At 37.7% G+C, this 22,305-nt stretch overlaps 1 protein-coding gene and 1 pseudogene across 1 annotated transcript; one reads left to right on the top strand and one right to left on the bottom strand.

Moving 5' to 3' along the window:
* Positions 1-1,271: 1,271 nt before the first annotated feature.
* Positions 1,272-17,038, top strand: LOC126593609 (DNA gyrase subunit B, chloroplastic/mitochondrial-like). Its single transcript, XM_050259710.1, has 21 exons — positions 1,272-1,520; positions 1,733-1,877; positions 2,145-2,225; positions 2,301-2,414; positions 3,247-3,303; positions 3,669-3,770; positions 4,030-4,180; positions 4,291-4,367; positions 4,456-4,566; positions 5,069-5,139; positions 5,287-5,428; positions 11,206-11,304; positions 11,426-11,554; positions 11,650-11,764; positions 12,805-12,872; positions 13,803-13,916; positions 14,007-14,123; positions 14,267-14,320; positions 14,404-14,509; positions 16,085-16,215; positions 16,675-17,038. Exons 1-21 carry the CDS (start codon positions 1,336-1,338, stop codon positions 16,741-16,743), a joined length of 2,238 nt encoding a protein of 745 aa, XP_050115667.1. The 5' UTR covers positions 1,272-1,335; the 3' UTR covers positions 16,744-17,038.
* A 4,803-nt stretch (positions 17,039-21,841) lies between these two features.
* The window catches only part of LOC126592159 (uncharacterized), a 34,050-nt pseudogene continuing 33,586 nt past the window's right edge, over positions 21,842-22,305 (bottom strand).

Consider the following 22,305-nt stretch of genomic DNA (forward strand, 5'->3'; position numbering starts at 1 on the left):
GAACTTAAAAGGACATCATCGGCCCACTGGCCAGGCCGCTGCCGCACGCGCCGCCACGGCTTGTCGGAAAATTTAACTATTTTTAAAAATTACCAAAAATTAATAAAATGAAGATCTCAAAGAGTAGAGCAATCTTTATACCTGTGGCCAAGTCCAATTTGGCCGGAAAACACTTCAATTTCACTCAAACCCGCCGAAAACCCTTGAATTTGGGTGTCTTGATTCGACTCCAAAGCTACCCCGATGCCTCAACCATTACTTGGGCTTTGTTCCAGGCTTCAAGAGGAGTCTAATGATGGTGGTAATTTGATGAAATTGTTTCGGATTTGGGTGATTTGAACACAACACCACCGCACCCTACCGTGCGGATTCACCCATTTTCAAGGCCAAAACCCTTGATTTTTGAGGTGTAAGAGGAAGAAGGAAGGTTGTGGGGAAGTTTTCAATTGAATTTTTGGTGGAATTCACCGGAAAAACCGTCGGAAAAGCCGAATGGGTGGCTAGGGTTCACGAGTCCTTCGTTCGACCCGACCCCTTTTCTCCTTCTTCTTTTTCTCTCCTTTCCCTCCTTTCTTTCACTCTCCATTGGTTACCATCCTTCCTCTCTCCTCTCCCCATTCAGCCACCTCTCTCCTTTCTTCCCTCCTGAAACTCTCCTATCCTCTTTTTTTTTTTTTCAATCTGACCTCCTCTCATTTCTGATTGGTTACTTTTTTTTTTTTTTGAAGAAAGTTCTAAAACATCTGTAAAGTTCTTTTCTCGTTCCAATTCACATATGGCCTTCGCTTAGCTTGTGAGGTCGAGCCCAATTAAAAACATTAAGAGTGACCCTCGAAGGTCTACGGATATAACAATTATTTTCAAAAATTCAAACTTTGTAATTAGATAATTAAAATCTAGAATTAATTTAAATTCATGAAAATACTATAATTCCCGCCCATATGAAATACGTAGATTACAATAGTGAAATTCAGGAACGAGATTTCACAACTTTTCTCTTTAGGGGTGTGCTATCCACACACTCCTTTTTACTTCTTCCACACCCCTTGTTAATTTCTGTCATTTGATTTTCTTCAATTCATCCGATCCGACGGCTGAAAATTAAAAAGGTACGAGAGAAGTAAAAATGTGTGTGGATATCACATCCCTTCTTTTTAATGCAGTTTCCTTTCTTGCGAAAAAAATAAAATAAAATGAAAGGAGGAAAGATAGCGCTTGTGGAAGGGGTAGGGTTTTGGGCGGAAAAGGGTTTATCGTTTCATTTTATATTTTTTTAAAAAAGGAAAAAGAAAAACCCTGTAAAAAAGCAAAGATTTGGTTCCATACCAAATACTGATGGCGCTTCTTCTTCTTCGACCTCCTCCTCCTCCTCCGCCCTCTTATCTTCGCTTCATGGCCTTACGCTTCCTCTCCCACTCATCTCTCCGCCCTCACTTCCCCTCTCCTTCTTCTTCTTCTTCTTCTCCGTCTTCGTCTTCCTCGCTTGCTCGTCCCTCTCTCCTCTTCAACCCCCAACCCAGGTGCTCTCCTCTTTCCCATTTCCCCCCTCGCTTTCTGCTTCATTCCTGTTTGGTTCCCTAGAAACGCTGGAATTGTCCCAAAATATTTTATTTTTTTCTTAATTCCGAATTAATAAATTTATTCATTCGTCTTTTGCTGATAATATTTTTGTATTTTGTTTGTGCTCGGAAAGTGAAAAGTGTTTAAGGGTTTTAGTTATTGGTTGTGGCAGGGCGGAATTTCCATTGAAGGGCGTTGGTAGCTGCTGTGCGGTTCGAAATGTGGTTTCTGCAAGAGCTTTTATGTCCTCTACACCGGCAACCGAGGCTTTTCAAGGCACTACTGGCTCCAGTGCTTATGGGTCCGATCAGATTCAGGTAAACTACTTGGTTTTTACGCAATTGCGGATACAAAATTACTATTCTCTCTTAGTCATTTACATTATGCAATTTTTTCTGTTCTTTTTGTGGTTTGTGCATTTTTTCTGTATTTTGAAATCGATAAGTAAATGTTACTAACTGTTTATGTTTGTTGGGAATTGTTGCTTATTGATGGGTTTAGTTAGAAATTAGGGGGGGGGGGGGGTGTAAACTGTCATTTCCGACTTGGTTTTGGTTTGGTGCTATAATGTCTTTCATGCTCAGGTATTGGAAGGCTTAGACCCTGTTAGAAAGAGGCCAGGAATGTACATTGGGAGCACGGGACTTCGTGGTCTTCACCATTTGGTACTATTTGTACCCACTTGTATCTTTCCAGTTTGAATGATGTACTTTTGCTAGTTTCTGATCATTTTCTTTTAGGTATATGAAATATTAGATAATGCAGTTGACGAGGCTCAAGCCGGATTTGCTTCTAAGGTTGAGGTCATTTTGCTAGCAGATGGTTCTGTGAGCATCACTGACAATGGTCGTGGGGTATGCAGTATGCTCCATTCTGTTCACCTTTTAGACAAAAGATTAAAAATTCCTGTGTTATATATTTGACATGTGTTGATATGCCTTTATACTCCCTTCATACTTATATATCTCATATGTATAGCCAATATTTCCAGAGTCTGTAAAATTGTTCATTAAAATGCGGCCTAAATTCTCCAATGCAGTAAACATATTACAGCACATAACAAAAGTAAAAGTCCGCATCCTTCGGTCCTTATATATTTCATTGACCAGCGACGATTTAGTGGGATCCTTTGATTTTTTCAAGGTACCTAATTAGCTATTTTCTAAAGTTTCCCTACCTCGGGCCACTTAGTACTACGGTCTAGTGGTATTCCTCTTCACTTGTAAGTGAGAGGTCTTAGGTTCGATTCTCACCAAAGGCGAATTTGAACCACATTATTGCTAGCCCATTGGGAAGCTAAGTCCACCCTTCCCCTCCCCCTTAGTGTAGATAATATCGTTTGTTAAAAAAAAAAAGAAAAAAGTTTCCTTGCCTCGCAAAGATTGTAGGGTTCAGTGGGAAGACCTTATTCTGGAGTCAAGTGCACAAAGCGCCATTGCAAAACTACATTTATCAGAACTGTACTGTAGATGTAGGGACTACAGTATTGTGGTTGAGTACCCATGTAGTGTTTCTAGATTCCGAACACTAACTTTTAATGCAGTGCTAGTTAGAGTTTCGCATCTGACCACACATTATATTAGAATTCTTTTAATACTCATCTCAATAATTTTCAGTTATGGTCCAGCTTTAAATATACGTAGCTACTGTCTTTACATGTGTTTTTTATGCTCTTGTTCATTGCAGATTCCAACTGATATGCACCCAGCAACTAAGAAATCTTCCTTGGAGACTGTGTTGACGGTATTGTTACATAAATTATCATTTTCAAATTTTGGTGTAGGGTTAGAACGGAACCACTTCACATTGTACAGGGTCAGTTATTTTTTGCACCAAATTTAAACAAATAATTGTCTAAAACTTTTTGAATGTACACGAAAACATGTATTTGTAACTTTGGTTATAAGCTGTTGTAGATAAGTCAAATATTGAGCATATTTTTCAGTGGTATCTTCAAGATTTGAACTATGGATAATAGAACTCAACAAGTTCTGGGATTTCTATTTTCTAGGGATAGAAAGATCTTACAAAACTGGAGACTTGAGAAATTTATATTGGGACATAGCTGTATTATTTTATAAGTGATAGTTTTATGAATTACTTTTCAGGTTTTACATGCTGGTGGCAAGTTTGGTGGTTCAAGTAGTGGTTATAGTGTGTCTGGTGGATTGCATGGTGTGGGGTTATCAGTCGTCAATGCCTTGTCTGAGGTGTGCATTATCTGTTAAGCTAAATTTGTTTGGTCATTTTTCTTGTCTTTGTGAAAATATCGATGTTTGAGGATTCATTTAACCTCTCTCCTTATCCCTCAAGATGGCCACCTTCTTCACATTTCCTTCCATAATGCTAAAATTCCTTAAACTAATTGCCTAAAAATAACCAATACAAATTCACCTCTCTCTGCTTATGAGGCTTAATACTCGGGTTATCAGTGTCTACCATGCTAAATTGTGATGCCTGGCCTTGCAGGCGTTAGAAGTTACTGTTTGGCGTGATCGAATGGAATATCAGCAGAAGTATTCTCGTGGAAAACCTGTGACAACTCTATCCTGTCATGTGCTTCCAGTTGAATTCCAAGATCGGCAAGGAACACGCATCAGATTTTGGCCTGACAAAGAAGGTTTTTCTTATCTCCTCGAGTCCCGGTGAATTTGATGGTCATAGTTTAAAATTCATTCCCAATTATTTGGTGATTTATGTTTGCTTTATCTGATTCTCATCTTCCTGCAGTTTTCACAACTAATATTCAGTTTGACTACAACACGATAGCTGGACGAATTAGGGAACTAGCTTTTCTAAACCCAAACGTAAGGTCACTGCTTTTAATTCTCAATTATCATGCCCCACTACCTTTTAATTCTCAGTTGACATTTTATTGTCTTCTGTTTTTGGCAGCTCATGATCACTCTTAGGCAAGAGGATATCAATCCAGAGAAGAACCACCACAATGAATACTTTTATGCAGGGGGTTTGGTTGAATATGTAAAATGGCTAAATACTGATAAGGTATGCTCAATCTCTTATCTTTGCAATTTTTTTGTTCCATTGTTGTAATTGCTTGTTCTAAATTTGATCTAGGCAAATTTACAGTTAGTGATGTTGCTTCATGGTTCTTAAGCGAGTGATGCAGATGTGTAAACAAATACTAACTCTCCCACTTCTTCCCTTTGAACTCTAGGATAGGGCTTCTTGGTATACTACACATGTACCTTGTATTCTAAGAATTTCATTTGTAAGAAAAGAATACTATCAATTACTGGACATCATTCTATTGTGATCTACACAGGGTGCGGTGAATCTTAGCATCTATGTGAGTATTCTACACAAATGACATAATGTCAAATTTCCTAGAAACTCCTTGACATGTAGTTAAGTACACGTCACTTGGCAGCATACAAAGTATAATTACTTCATAATGTGTATCTGTATGAACTATATGATATTTTAAGTTGGTGGATTTTGATTTGCATTATTTTCTAAAGATGGTTCATTGACCTCTTTGATTCAGAAACCGCTTCATGATGTGGTTGGCTTTAGAAAAGAAGTAGATGGAATCACTATTGATGTAGCTCTTCAGTGGTAATTAACTTCATTATGTATTCTACAATCCCTTCATTAAGAAGAAGTTTCTTGTCATAAATTATGATGAAGTGAATTTTACATGGGATAAAATTTCGCAAATTGTTGACAACCAGTTCTTGCATTACTGTGATGATATGGTACTAGGTGTTCTGATGCATATTCAGATACAATGCTTGGGTATGCTAATAGCATACGAACTGTTGATGGAGGAACCCATATTGATGGAACGAAGGCTTCATTAACAAGAACTCTAAATAGTCTTGGAAAGAAGTCAAAACTTATCAAGGTGCATCCCTTTTCTGTTGTCATTCTTTCAGAAATAACAGTAATCTCTTGTGGCTTCTTCTTTTAATTTTCTCTTTATTTCTATAATTTTGTTTTCTTGAAAGGTGGTCTGAAACTGAAGTTTTATTTATAAATAGCAACTCTTCATCATTAAACTTCTGGGTTTTCTATTGGTCTGTCAGGTTTAAATAAACTTGTATCACTTTGCACAATACTCTTGTGTATTTTAACTTAAGGGCTCTTTCTTGCGCACACAGACAGGCGCGCACACACACACACACATGTTGTAAAAACCCGCACACTAGACCTTATTCTTTAATGTAACCAACGGCAATAGACTAAACTAGCAAATATTAGAGAACTTAGAAACACACAAGAATTATATTGGTTCGGCAGAACTTTTGCCTACGTCCAGTTGTGATTTCTCTAGGTAGAGAGATCACTGCTCCTTTGATTAATAATAGAGATTACAGAACTTTTGCAAACCCTAGAACTAATCTCAAAAAACTCTTGGCTGTCTGGCTGTTTTCTTTCTCTCTTTAAAATCAGCCTTGCCGCACCCTATTTATAGACATAGGGTTGGCTTACATGTCCTAAGGCTGATTGAATTCCTATTTCTAAGTGGTCTAGGAAATTACACTATCCAAATCCAAATAGACTTCTAGAAATCCAAACCTAAATTGAATAAGGAAACTGAAATTCTTTCCTAATCCCTTTAGGACAAGAATTGGTATGCCTCTAGGTTTCCTAAAACAATCCTAAACCAACTAGGACATATTTGACGAGCCAAAATCCTAACAATCTCCACCTTGGTGAGTCAAACCAAGTCTTGATTGTTGCACCCCAGAGTATCTTTGAACCTTCTTGAAGCAGCTCTGGAAATCTTCAAGAGCCTTAACCTTGGCAATCTTCTTCTTGCCTCATTGCACCTCAAGTGAGGAGGTGCTCCACTTTAATCAATCAACGAGATTGATCAAGTTCAAGCAATGCTTGAACTTCTTGGCCGGCACTATCTTTGTAAGGAAATTTGCAACATTGTCATCCGTATGAATCTTTTCAATACAAATTTCCTTAGACTCCACCCAATCTCTGATTTTGTGATACCTCGTTTCAATGTGCTTTGATCTTGCAGAAAAAACCTGATTCTTTGCCAAGTGAATGGCACTTTGACTATCACACTTCAGCTTCACACAATCTTGAGTGATTCCCATTTGACTTACCAAGCCACTAAGCCAAATTGCTTCCTTTCTAGCTTCGGCCAATGCAATACTCTGCGTCTGTGGTCGACAAAGCTGTAATTGGTTGCAGTAGTGCCCTCCAATTGATTGGTCCTCCTGCGCATGTAAACACATAACCAGAAGTTGACCTTCTCTTGTCCAAGTCTTGCATAATCTGCATCCACATATCCTAACACTCCTGCATTTTCTTTTTGCTTCTCAAACATAATCCTTTGTCGCCAAGAACCCTTCAAATAACGCAAAATCCACTTGACTACATCCCAATGTTGCTTTCTTGGATTTGCCATGCATCTGGAAACGACATTGATTGCTTGAGCTATGTCGGGACGTGTGCATACCATTGCATACATGAGGCAGCCCACTGCATTAGCATAAGGCACATTCTGCATTACTTGTTGCTCTTCCTCGGACGTAGGACATTGTTGCCCACTTAACCTGAAGTGAGCCGCCAAAGGAGTCGAAACTACCTTTGCTTCTTGCATGTTGAACTTCTCAAGAACCTTTTGAATATCCTTGGCTTATGATATCTAGATCCTTCCAGTGGTCCTATCTCTTTGAATTTCCATGCCAAGGATCTTCTGTGCAGCACCTAGATCCTTCATATCAAACTCCTCGCTTAACATCTTTTTCAAGTCTTGAATTCTAGACTTATCTTGACAAGCAATTAGCATGTCATCCACATATAGCAATAGCAATATGATCATCCCATCTTGGAACACATGATAGTATATGCAACAGTCATATAAGCATCTTCTAAAATTGATTTTGAGCATGAATGAATCAAACCTCCTGTACCACTATCTTGGAGACTGCTTCAGGTCATACAGGGACTTCCTTGGCTGACATACTAGGTTCTCTTTCCCATATTCAACAAACCTTTCTGGTTGAGCCATGAAAATCGTCTCCTCTAGTTCTCCATGAAGAAACGCTGTCTTCATATCCATCTGCTCAATCTCCATGTCATGCTGAGCTGCCATAGCTAAGAGTAATCTGATAGAAGTATGCTTGACTACAGGTGAAAAGATCTCATCATAATCCACCCCTTCCTTTTGTGAGTACCCCTTAGCCACGAGCCTTGCTTTGAATCTCATGGTATCTTGTTCATGTAGTCCTTCCTTCTTCCTAAATACCCAATTGCATCCAACTAGCTTTCTGTCTTTAGGCTTAGGAACTAACTTCCAAACAGAGTTCTTGTAAAGAGACTCCATTTCTTCTGTCATAGCACTTATCCAACTATCTCGCTCATCACTAGCTATAGCTTCTCGATAAGTAGTCGGATCTCCTTGACTAATGTTAAGAGCATAATTGACTTCATCTTGGTCAAACCCAAATTTGTTAGGTTTCTTCTTGTTCCGCTTAGGTTTGTCCAGTGCTATGCATCTCTGGAATGCAGGTGGATTGTTGGTTGGAGTTTGACCCCTTTGGGATGTCTAGCGGATTGAAATGCCTTCAATCTATCCTGTTTCTTGCTCCACTTGATTCCTAATTGGTGAATGATGCCGATGCTCTTCTTCTTCCTCAAAACCATCAGATTTGGCCTCTTGCTCGATTTGCTCCACCTGAGCTTCTTCTTCATCTGAACTGATTAATGGAATCTTTGTTGCTTCAATTTTAGCATTGTCCGTCTTCTCCCTACTGCTCTCGACTTTATTAAGAGGCATGGTTGTCTCATCAAAGACAACATCTCGACTGACAACCTTTTTCTTGTTGAAATCCCAAAGCTTGAAACCCTTAACTCCTTTCTCAAAACCTAAGAATATGCAATGTGTAGACTTTGGTATGAGCTTGGACCTTTCATCACTTGGAATATGTGCAAAAGCACTACAGCCGAACACCCTGAGCTTGGAATAGTCCACCAGCTTCTCAGACTATACCTCTTCTACACTCTTAAAACCGAGAACTGTAGATGGTGACCTGTTAATCAAATAACTTGCATGATTAACAGCCTTTTCCCAAAAACTATCAGGCAATCCTGCATGAAATCGCATGCTCCTCTCTTTCTCCATGAGAGTTCAGTTCATCCTCTTAGCAGCTCCATTTTGTTGGGGATTCTTCTTTACTGTGAAGTGCCTTATGATGCCTTCCTGCTTGCAGTAATCGGTGAACTCATTACTTGTATATTCACCTCCATTGTCACTTCTCAGGTACTTGATCTTTCTTCCAGTTTGATTCTCGGTTTCTGTTTTCCATTCCTTGAACTTTGCAAAAACCTCATATTTCTGCTTCATGAAATAAACCCAAACCTTCCTAGAAAAATCATCCATGAAAGTAACAAAATACCTGGCTCCACCATTTGATTTAGTTGGTGCAGGGCCCCAAACATCTGAGTGAATATAGCTGAGTTGCTCCTTGCTTCGGTTATTTGCACTGCTACTTGCGAATGATACCTTTCTTTGCTTTCCGAGAACACAGTATTCACAAAAGTCCAGTTTGCAAGATGACACGCCTTCCAACAGGCCTTGCTTGTGTAATTCTTGCAGCCCTTTCTGGTTTATGTGCCCGAGCGTATGATGCCAGAGTTCAGTCTTGTCTTCTTCACTCTGATTTACAGAAACAGCTGCTCCCCCGACTATAGTGGTCCCAATTAACTTATACAACTTATTGGGTTGTAGGTCACCCCGCATTACTACTAGCGATCCTTTGGTTACCCTGAGTCTTCCTTTTTTAGACTTGTACCCAAAACCGGCCTCATCTAAAGTACCCAAGGAAATCAAATTCTTTCTTAGTCTAGGGACATACCTGATGTTCCCCAAAGCTCGTATCATCCCATCGAACATTTTGATTCGAACAGTGTCGATTCCTCTCACAAGACATGAAGAATCGTCCCCCATTAAGACTTCCCCGCTGCTGACTTCTTTGTACGTATTGAACCATTCTCTTACTGCACACATATGAAAAGTGCATCCAGTATCCAAAATCCAATTGGTGAAAGCCTTGGAACTTGATGTTACTGAGCTTTCTTCTCTTTCCAAATCTTGCAATTCCTGTTCCAATGATCGGCTGAACCACATTCGAAGCAACCTTCCTTCTTTTCCTTTTTCTTCTTGGATTTTGACCTACCTCTGTTGCCGGTTTTCCCTTCCTTTGTCTTTTCCCGCCCCCTCTCCTTGCCTTTGGCATAAAGGCCTTGAGAGCTTTAAGTTATATCATCCGGTTTAGCATATGACTGAAGAGCTTGAATTACGTCTTCAAGCTTCAGAGACTTTTTTTCCAAACATTAGAGTTGTTCGAAAGTGCTTGAAAGACGAAGGTAGAGACCTCAGCAAGATGATAGCCATGTCATCATCTTTGTAAGTTTCTTCGACCTTCTGAAGATTAGCTATGCAATTCTGGAACCTGCATACGTGATCTTGAATATCATCTCCTTCTTCTAGTCGAAGCTCGAATAGTTCATCCTTAGAAAAAGTTTATTGGACACAGTTTTGCCCATATAAACATTCTCCAACTTTTCCCATGCTTCCTGGGCAGTGATCTTTTCGGTGATGTGTGATTGAACTTATCTTGTGAGATGGATCTCGATGGAACTCTTGGCCTTCTTGAGAACCTTAGTCCATGCTGCCTCTGTCATGTTTTCCGGCTTCTCACCATCGAGTGCATCATCCAAATCCTGCTGTATCAGTATGTTCTTCATCATCCTTTGCCAGTCCGTGAAGTCATCCTTGACGTCAAAGGGCTTTAACGCAGGTCCTTGATCCGCATTCATCTTCCCTTTTGACATCGTAGAACACCTTGATCCTAGCTCTTGATACCAATTGTTGTAAAAACCTGCACACTAAACCTTATTCTTTAATGTAACCAACAGCAATAGAGTAAACTAGCAAATATTAGAGAACTTAGAAACACACAAGAATTATACCAGTTCGGCAGAACTTTTGCCTATGTCCTGTTGTGATTTCTCTAGGTAGAGAGATCACTGCTCCTTTGATTAATAATAGAGATTATAGAACTTTTGCAAACCCTAGAACTAATCTCAAAAAACTCTTGGCTGTCTGGCTGTTTTCTTTCTCTCTTTAAAATCAGCCTTGCCGCACCCTATTTATGGACATAGGGTTGGCTTACATGTCCTAAGGCTGATTGAATTCCTATTTCTAAGTGGTCTAGGAAATTACACTATCCAAATCCAATAGACTTCTAGAAATCCAAACCTAAATTGAATAAGGAAACTGAAATTCTTTCCTAATCCCTCTAGGACAAGAATCGGTATACCTCTAGGTTTCCTAAAACAATCCTAAACCAACTAGGACATATTTGACGAGCCAAAATCCTAACAACACACACACACACACTTCAAGAAGTAAGATAGGATTTTGATGTTTATCAAAACAGATGGTGACAACCGTGAATAACTTAGTTATGCATTTCATTTCTGTTATCGGTGAAATGTTGTCTGCCTAAGCTGGTTCATTGTACATATGTATTAGGCTTAGAAGATTTAATTATCTACAATAAACTCATCTCAATGGTTAATCTAATTATTAATTCAAAGTACGTAATTAAAAAAAAGTTTCATTATTTTGAGGCTCATTATATTTTTGTCCAGGAAAAGGATATTACTTTGAGTGGTGAGCATGTGAGAGAAGGGTTGACGTGCGTCATCTCGGTCAAAGTTCCCAATCCGGAATTTGAAGGCCAAACAAAGGTACTACCTATTTGTATTAATCCCGATGTGGAATAATGATTTGGCAGCTCGGCTGTACTGTTTCTAGGGGCATCCTAGGCTTTACCATTGTACCCTTATTTGTTGTTTGTTCTGTTAAAAGACTAGGTTGGGAAATCCAGAGGTGCGGAGAGTGGTTGATCAATCACTTCAAGAGTATCTTACAGAATACTTGGAGTTGCATCCGGATGTACTGGATTCAATCCTTTCAAAGTCTTTGAATGCTCTCAAGGTATCCTTGTAAATTATAATAGCGCTTTGATGCATGAAGCTTACATAGATTATACTTGAGATCCTTTCCTAGTGTCTAATGGTTCCTTTGTCTAGGCAGCTCTGGCTGCAAAGAGGGCAAGAGAACTAGTCAGACAAAAAAGCGTGTTGAGATCATCTTCTCTGCCAGGAAAACTATCTGATTGCTCATCAACAAATCCTGAAGAATCAGGTATGTTTGCACCATCTTGTATGAAGCTGACATCAGATTCTCAAAGGAATATTGTTTTGAGTTTCTGGTTATTAGGTTATTAGATGTTTTGATAGTAATCATTTTCTAGCACTGCTTATGATTCCCAATTTTATAGTTCTCGTCTTCTTAAACTAAACAGTTGCAAGGATTACTTCAGCGACATATTCCTTGTAGTTGAATTTATAAATTCCAGAGTCTGTCTTTAGTCACTGTTGGATTTTCCACTGCAACCATCATAAACATTTTATTTTCCACTGTTTGTTTCTGGAAAGTTATTTTTTTTGAAAATTGTTACATTTACTTCCTAGAGAACATATTAACACTACACTTTTTTTTTGGGATAAATTAACACTACTCAACACTTAATCATCAATCTTTTTCTTTTGAATACTTTTTTTACTTGGAGAAGAAACAAATCTTGATGTTTGCATATTTGATTTTAAAGAGTTCATGCTCTTTAATTGTTATTGTGAATAATTTTTATTTACTGTATCAGTTTAGTTGGGGAACAGTATATATGAAGAATATCTTTTTGGTTTTTCTTCTCTTCTGGTAGGCTTTAGTATTTGATAGATTTAGCTGACATAATGAGTCCAACCAGTGGTGTAGTTCTTATATTGAATTCAGTTATCACAAGCATGTTGCTGTGAAATGATAGATTGCATGGTCCTCTTTCTCATCATATCTATATTGGTTCTCCTGTTAGTTTCCTAGAACAGTGACCTTCCACCTTATTTGCTTAAAATTTTTGTGCTTCCATAGTAATGGTAAATGGTTCCGGCATTATATGTGAGATTTAATGCATGCTCTGCTCTTTTGCGTTAATGTAATGAGACATTTTTATGGCTTGATCTGGTTTTTATATGCTATATGTGTAGTTAAGAGTTGTGGTTGTTTAATTGAATTGTAAGAGATTTTCTCAATATGTATTCCGTCTTGTTGCCCTAAATATTCTAACAAACCATCGTATTATTTTGTTGAGCATTAAATTTTTGTTCCTTGCTGTTTTATGTTTACAGAAATCTTTATAGTTGAAGGAGACTCAGCTGGTGGAAGTGCAAAACAGGGTCGTGATAGGCGCTTTCAGGTAAATTTATAACTGTTAGTTTGTAGTTTTGGCAAGCATATGTGATGATTTATAGAAAAATAGATGGGAATGTGGTGGAAGAGAAAGGTACTACAAAGTTGGATCCTGATAGCCAATTTGCAATATACCTTTTTTAGCGGTGAATGTTTTTTCTTTTAAATTAATGGAGTGGAGTGGAATGGAAGAGCAAGCTAAACCATAAAATTATATTTTGCCTCCATTGCAATAGACCTTTTTATAATAGTGATCTGAATTGGTAGTTGTTTTGTGTTAAGCATTTGATGATTATAGAGAAGTAAATGGGAAAGGAATGGAAGAGAAAGCTATTAAAAAGTTGGGTCCTGATAGTCTTTTCTGCACTAAACCTCATTCAATAGTGATGTATATTGGTAGCTGTTTTGTGTTATGCATTTGATGATTTTTAGAATAGTAAATGTGAATTGATTGGAAGAGAGAGCTATTTAAAATTTGGATCCTGATATCTTTCAAAGCATGGATGCCAGATTAAATGGTCATCGTTTGGAAAAGGAAGCACTTCTCTGTAACCTCATTCCACTACCATTAAGTTTGCAGAACTTACTGGTTCAAATATCACTATAGCAGAACAATTATTCCACTACTTTTACTGTCTATGGGGTCAATCATTCTAACTTTCATTTTGTATCCATAGAGTGTGTTGCTGTGGTAATAAAATTGAGGAACTGTTCAGATAAAAATATGACCTGATACATTATTTGTCTTGCCCTCTGTGTGATGGCATTCTGATATTTGTGGCTTGACGAGAATGTTGTTCTTGCTTTGGCTTCGTAATGCATTGGGAATCAGATACAATGATTTGAAAACAATAGCCTTCTTAAATGGATCATCCATCTTTTCTTTGTAAAATGTTATGAGATGGCTGTAATTTATATTGTGAAATATTTTCTGCAGGCCATTCTGCCACTGAGGGGTAAAATTCTGAACATTGAAAGGAAGGATGAGGCAGCAATGTATAAAAATGAAGAGATTCAAAATCTAATTCTTGGTCTTGGACTTGGGGTGAAGGTTGAATAAATTTTGTTATATGTTTTCATTTATAATATTATTTATTTATTTATTTTTAAGGAATCATGTACATAATCTTCTTTGTTTCAGGGTGAGGACTTTAAGAAGGAGGCTCTACGTTACCATAAGATTATCATTTTAACAGATGCTGATATAGATGGTGCTCACATCCGTACTCTGCTTCTGACATTTTTCTTCAGATATCAGGTAGGGAACAGATATTTTGTGGGAATTTTTTCCTACGGTATATCTAAAAACAGAAATTAATAAGAAATAAATAACATAAGAAACCCCACTTATTTAGTTATTTGCAATGGCTACAAACATGATGCAGTAGTTCTTGCTTGCAGAGAGCCTTATTTGATGAGGGCTACATATATGTTGGCGTTCCACCGCTTTACAAGGTTTGTATTTGTATCTGAATTAATCAGAGGGATTTTATAGAATAGTATATAGCTAAGTCCATTGGTTTTGCTGAAATGACCAGGTTGAGAGGGGAAAGCAAGCCAAATATTGCTATGATGAAGCTGAACTTAAAATGCTTCAGAGCTCCTTCCCTTCGAATGCGTCTTACAACATTCAGAGGTTCAAAGGTTAGTATGAACACTATGAAACTGAAGTTTATATGGTTCAATGCATACTGTTAGTGGCCGATAATGAACTCCTTTGTAACGGCACATATGTTTTCAAGTCAGTAGGTCCTTTATGGGCATGGCAGAGCCATTAGTGCCCACAACGTCAGCTGACTCTTCTCGTGCCTCAGATTTTATTAAAATGTTATGTTTGTGTGCAATTATATAGAGGAGTTGATGTTGTACGAGCAGATTACTAGATGACTAATGGGTGTCAATGACATTAATAGGCCAACTTTGTAACTTTCTGCAGTTTACTAGATGAGAGGCAATTTGTCTTCACCAGGTGACATGTTTAAATATTAGAATTCATAGTATGATCTTTCTAGCACATGTTTTGTTCCAATGCTATGTGAAAATTGTTTTTGCTAGATTTCCGGTTTGGACCAAAAGCCACCACCTACATTTTAAACTATCAACATCAACCTGTCAGTCACTCTTTTGTAGCAATATACCATGAAAAGAGAAGAAAATCTAGGTGTTCCTTACGGATCACATATGGGTAGGGTAGGGCTGCCAAAAAAGTTGTTGAGGCAAGCTAGAGCTTATGCTTGATGAACAGTTTGAGCTTGAATTTTGGTTACTTTTTTAGGAAAACTAATGAAAGGGGCTTGAAAACTTGGAGTTTTAACGATAAGGACAAAATAAAGGGTAAAGTGAATAGTGCCAGGATTGACTTTTAGTGTAAAAATGTAGTTTTTCGTTAAAGTGAACAGTACCAGGAGCTTTTCGTTAAAGTTCCCTAATTTTTTTTACCTTTTTCAAAAGGTAATTTCCTACCTGTTAAGTAACCTCTACCTAAAAACTTAAGCTGTTATCAACAGTGCATGTCAAGCCAACACACCCTCACATGCAGCTGCATCCTGTACATGAGGAAGCTGAGAAAGTCAGATGGAGAGTCAGATATATCGTAAAACATTTATACAACCCATCCTGCACCTTGCACATTAATGGATAAGTGCAGAAGAAGGGATTAGAGGCTTTTCATTTTAGAACCTTCAGCAACTAAAGCTATGATGCTAAATTTAAACAACCATTGAGCCCCAAAATACTTAAAAGCTAGGAAACTAGCCATCACCACCTAAATGGTATCTGCTTTAATGTCAGCAGATGGCTTTTCGTTCAAATTGTAATTTCAATGATATATATGTGAGCTAGGTTTTACTCAAGCTTGGTTCATTATACTACATAATTCTGAAATGGAGATTAAACATAAGCAATCTTCTGCTCATAAACTGGCCACATGCAGCTCTAAACATGGGTGTACCTTGGCATTCACACTCCGTGTTAGGGTTATATCATACAATCCTTTGACAATCAACTGCTCTATCGAGTAATGGAAGCATTAAACCCAGATAAGGCCCAAGGGCATACTAATGGAAACATCTACTAAATTATCTGTTTCTACAGATAAAGACATCCCTATGTTTATTTTTCGGAAAGTTATTATGCTACTAGTGAATTCAAGCCATGTATGACTGAACTTTCAGTTGGAACTAGCTGTTTAATTATCATGTTGGTATGATTGCAATGCAGGCCTGGGGGAAATGATGCCTGCCCAGTTATGGGAAACAACAATGAATCCTGAGCAGAGGCTTCTTAAACGATTAGGGGTTGAGGATGCTGCTGAGGCAAACATTGTGTTTTCATCCCTTATGGGTGCTCGGGTAAGTAGAGCGTGTATAAAGGTTATTTTGCTCAGGTATGATTAACTGAAGCTATTTGGCGCTTATATTTGCAAGGGCTGCCTTCTAAGCACTACCTTATGGTTTTCGAAATCAAAAGTGACTCCAAGACATTCTGTTGTCTACAAAGTTATATCATGAAAGCCCCTGCCGTCTCTAGCGTGTGTGCTCTTTATGGTGTGTCTTAAAATATCCAAAACATTGAAAGAATTGAGTCCGGCCATGTTACTAAATGGTAGCAAAATATGCATGATGGAATTAATTACTTTTGTATCATCTATATTTACCCGTTATCAAAACGGGATTTGAAATGTAGAAACATACTGCCGATAGGCTATTTGTTTTAAGGTTGGAGTCATTCAGCTTCCCTGATGCCATAACTAATGTATCATTGAGTGAAATGCCAGTTTATGTAGATATTTGTGGGTATCTTTGTTTTAGGTGGATTACCGGAAGGAGCTCATAAAGAATTCTGCGAGCATGATCGACCTCGATAAGTTGGATATTTAAAGGAGCCATGGATCCAGGAAAGACGAGGAGTTATGAACCTGTATACAAATTTTGCAGACAAGCAGAAACTCTTGGCACAATTATCAAACATGCTTTATGGTGCGTTTTTTATTCATAGCTATGAAACCAACTGCGTGTCGCACTCCTTTTGAGTTTAGGTAGTTTTTTAGAGGGTTTTGTATTTATTGTAGGAAATTCTGTTTACTTATATGTGGTGATTTGCCTTTCCATTGGGACGACTCTATTCGATTTCTTGAAATCTTATTATTTGTTATATGAAATTCTGTTTTTTGTATTTATTGGAGAAAATTTCTTAGTTTCAGGAAATGCAGCCGGTAGTTATACGGGTGATTTTGTGTAGAATCAATAAAAAGTGACAATATTAACAACATATTGACAATATTTATGTTAATTATAAACAGATCAATCATGTATTGTGATACGTAAATGTATTTAAAATAAACAAAAATTACAAAATTTGCCACTGCAGTCGGCACCCACTTTAATGCAGTGTTTGAATTTAGACACTGCCATGTGGTGTTTGAATTTAGACATTACAATGTTCCTACTTATATGGATGATTTTTTGATTCTATTTTTACATTTGGATTTAGACATTATGTTGCAGTATTCATCTGATTCTATTTTTTATATTTGGATTCAGATACTGCGGGCACTAGTATTCGTTTCCTAGTACTGTTTTTTAACATTTGGATTCGGACATTGCAATGCAATGTCCGTTTCCTGGTTTTGTTTTTTTTGAGTTGAGTAGATTTCTCCATGTAAACAAAGAGAGAGAGAGAGAGAGAGAGAGAGAGAGAGCATGTTCGTTTCCTGGTTTCATTTTTTTGAGTTGAGTAGATTTCTCCATGTAAACGAAGAGAGAGAGAGAGAGAGAGAGAGAGAGAGAGCCTATTTTATCTAAAAAGAAGCCCTGTGAAAGCGTCCCCTTAACTCATCTTTCTCCCTTGCATTGCCACACCTCACAGCCATTAACAAACCCAAATTCAATTGTAGGTCATTTGTGCTCTAAGTTTGATTTATTTTTTTGCTCTCTTACTGTTTAAGATTTCTATTTGTCCTCTCTTCTTCTTCATCTTTGAGACTTCTCTCTCTACTGAAACTTTGTTTCTCTCTATAATTGTTCCATAGTTATGAAAAAGATCTTTGCAACCAAAAGGCACCGGTTTCCACGACCCTTCTCTTTTTTGTTTTGTTAACATAGGTTGAGTTTTTAGGGTTGAGGGACCTGCAATTGAGGGGTATGGCAGTGTTGGGGCTGATTTTGGAGAGGGTAGGGTGAGGGACTTGCAATTGGGGGTTGTGGGTGGTGGGGTTGAATTTGATTTGGAATTGTGGGGGGAGGGGGGGCTGGTTATTCTAAGTTGATAGCTTCGAAGTGAGGGAGAGAGAAGAGTTGAGGGGAAGAGAAGGAGAAGATATTTTGGCCATTGAATTTGTATCATGGAAGAGATCCATCGGTTCAGAGGATCACCACAAAATTGATCCGAAGAGGATCTAAATCCCTATTTATAATAGCTTAAGCCCAAATGACATTCATAGAGAGAAAATAGAGAGAAAAGATAGAAGAGTCAAATTCTAACTATTTATAATCACTTAAAGCCTATGTTGCATTCATCATTGACTTATGCCTAATTAATAAAAATATATCATTGATGAAGTCCGAAATAAAAATATGTCATTGATATATGGTTTAATAGTAAATTTTTTATTGACCTTTGGCTAAATTACCTTAGTTATATTCACTGTTCTAAAACTAGCGTTGCCTAGGCACTGGCGGTTGACCATGGCTCGATTAATCCCTAGGAATTTGAAAATTAAGAAAGGACGCCTAGACCTGCCTAGGTCGCGATTTGCACTTAGATAAAAAATTGATAACTTTTATTTTGCATTCTATTTTTTAAATTAATTGTAAGAGACTTGTTAAATACTTAGATGAACACTCATTATATGCTTGTGCCCCATGTTTTCACTATGGTCTAATACTTTATAATCTATGTTATTATATTTTGCAATTTATGTATCTCAATACAATTATGTATTTTTTTAAATATAAGTATATTGTAGATATTTATTTACATGTTATATAATAAATTTAATTAAAAATAAAAAAATGGCTAAAGTTTTGCCCGCCACCGGACTAGTGCGTAGCAATTTTTAGAACCTTGGTTATATCATGGGACACTCGAGTGAGGTAACAAGAATTCTAATGTGTCAATTTTGAAGAAAGCTATAAAAAAAACTTGGACGGAGAAAAATAGAAGGCTAAAATTTGTAGAAGTAAACTTTTTTTCTTTTTGTTGTAAATTGTAGATGAGCTTGAGGAGAAAGACAAGGATAACAACAACAACAACAACAACAACAACAAAGGCTTATCCCACTAAATGGGTTGCCTATATAGATTCTAGAATGCTACTGTGCCCAGTTTTTCGTCAAGTTTTCCGTTAGCTCCAAGTACTCCATGTGTTTTCTTAAAGTCTCTTTCCAAATTTGTCTAAGTCTTCCTCTACCTCTTTTTCCCTGAGCATCTGTCTCATAACCATATTTTCTAATCGGAGCATTTATAGATGGTTCACCTATTCAAACCACCTTAACCAATTTTCTCTCATCTTATTTTCAATTGCAGCCACTCCTACTTTACCTCGAATATCCTTATTCTTAATCATGTCCTTTCTCACGTGCCACACATCCAACGAAGCATTCTCATCTTTGCCACACTCATTTTTTCCACATGGTGATGCTTGACCGTCCAACATACCGTGCATAAGGCAAGACTTATTGTTGTCCTATAAAAATTTTCCCTTGAGCTTCAGTGGCATATGACAATCGACAACACACACCCGATGCACTTTTCTACTTCATCCATCCAGCTTGTATTATATGATTGAGATCTCCATCAAATTTTCTGTTCTTTTGCAAGATAGTTCCAAAAAGTGAAAGTGTTCAATCTTTAGTACTTCTTGATCTCCAATCCTCATCTCTGTCTCATTTGGACCCCCATACTCACTGAACTTGCACTCCATATAATCCATCTTTGACCTATTTAGGGGAAGATCTTTACATTCCAACACCTCCAACCAAAGGTTAAGCTTCGCATTTACTCCTTCTTGCTTTCATCTATTATCACTATATCATTTGCTAAAAGCATATACCAAGGGATATCATCTTGAATATTTCACATTAAGTCATCTACTAACAATGCAAAAAGGTAAGGACTTAAACCTGAACATTGGTGTAACCCTATGGTTATGAGAAAGCTTTTAGTTTTTCCTTCATGAGTTCTTATTGCAGTCTTTGCTCCATCATATATATCCTTTATTGCTTGGATATATGTTACTCATACTTCTTTCTTCACTAAAATCCTCCAAAGAATTTCTCTTGGGACCATATCATACACTTTTTCCAATGCTATAAAGACCAAGTGCATCCTTTTGCATATCTCTATATAGCTCAATCAATCTTCGTAAAAGATAGATTGCCTCCATAGTCGAGCACCCTAGCATGAACCTGAATTGATTGTCTGAGACCTGTGTCTCTGGCCTCAATCTATACTCAATTACTCTTTCCTAAAGCTTCATTGTATAACTCATTAAATTAACGCATCTATAGTTCATGCAATTTTGTATGTCGCTCTTATTCTTGTAGATAGGCACCAAAGTAGTGCTTCTTCGCCACTTATTTGTCATCTTTTTTGTTTTCAAAATCTTATTGAAAAGGTTTGTGAGTTATGCTATACCCGTCTCTCCCAAGACCTTCCACACTTCAATCGGTATATCATCTGGACCCACTGCTTTTTTTCTGCTTCATTTTTTCAGAGCTACAACCACTTCCTCTTTCCTAATTCGACAGGAGAAAGAGTAATGTGGAGTAAAACCCTTGGACTCTCATAATACCTTTTTTGCAACTTTTCGGGTACAGCTAGCCATGAAATCCGACATTTGGCTAGCATGCCCCTTTGTATCCAAACACATTGGGCGAGTACTTTCTCTTTGAAAGTGACTTGTTTTTCTTCTTTTAGATTCCAGCATCACCCTTGTTTTTCTTCTTTTTTGATATGTACATCCATCACCAACATGCAATGTTGGTTAGCTAGGCTCTTTCACAATATAACTTTGCAATCCTTACAAGTTATACGATCCCCCTTCCTCATTAAAAAGAAATCTATTTGTGTTTTTGATGACCAACTCTTGTAGGTGATCATATACTCTTCTCTCTCAAAGAATGTATTGGCTAAGAAAAGATCGCAAAATCCAAATTGTCTTCCCCCTCCTCGTTTCTCTCCCCAAAACCTTTGCTACCAGGAAAACCTCTTTAGTTGTCTTTTTCCTTGCCCACTTGTCCATTTAAATATCCTCTTAGGAGTAACTTCTTCATCTGATAGATTCCTTGAACCAGTTCTCTAAGATCTTCCCAAATTTTTTTTTACTTATGAGTTCTTATCCTATCACAATCTTGATTGCTATGATTCTATCCCTGACCCTCTTAGCATGTACAACATCTTTTATTGGAGTCTTAGCCATGATGATGCCAACACCATTTTTCGATCTGTTGGTGCCCAAATACCGAATCTTAAAATATGAGTTTTCGAGATCCTTTGCCTTAAGATCAACCCACTTAGTTTCTTGGATGCACATAATACATATCATTCTCCTCACCATAACTTCCACTACTTTCATAAACTTTCCCGTTAGTATTTTTCACGTTCCTAAATGCATTCTACTATCTTGAACCGCATCCTCATATCCCAGCTTCTTTGATCTCACCCATCTAGTAAGGTCAAAATACTTCTTTTGCTTAACTTGAGTAAAGTTAATTTCAGTAGATGCTTCCAAATAACCTTGAATGGAGTTGTTAAAAAAAAAGTTTCTACAACACCCTTGCTTATTTAACGCTGCATCTAATTGCCAATGGAGATACAACAACCTTTGCTCACTTATCAATGTGTTCGGGCCACACACCTCGTCACTTCTGGGTAACAAACTAGCTTTAACGTGTTTCGTTTAGAATTCATTATCATAAAGATTCGACATGAAAATGGAGTGCCGGCTGTTGACTACCTGACACCCTCCCCTCCTCCTTTATCCGGGATTGGGACCGGCAACGTAAGATAAACTTACCCAATAAACAACCATAGCACAAAAATGACTATGGAAGGTACATTTTCTGAATGAGAAATTAGACAAGTGATTAGCAGAGCTGCACTTAAAAGAATCTTCAAATCCGTAAGATTTAAAAAACGTCTGTCCAACAGTGAAGCCAGTCTTAACAAATACAGGGCACTTAATCTGAGCGTCGACGGTTGTTTCGAAACCCTGTTTTGAATACTGTTTTCCACTCCATATGTGTTCCCAACAAGAAGTTTCTCCTCCTCTTGGAAAATAGGCCTTCACATTATTCTTGCCTTTCTCTAGGATTGGCACCACTAGAATCTCAGGGGCCGGTTAGAAACTACCGGTAGGTCAAGTTATAGACATGTTTGTCATGTGGGTAATGCAGAAATAGGTGCGGGCATACATGCAGAGCTTTTTTAGCGGCTTCCTGC

Source organism: Malus sylvestris, chromosome 12, assembly GCF_916048215.2.
Source record: "Malus sylvestris chromosome 12, drMalSylv7.2, whole genome shotgun sequence".
NCBI classification, from domain to species: Eukaryota; Viridiplantae; Streptophyta; class Magnoliopsida; order Rosales; family Rosaceae; genus Malus; species Malus sylvestris.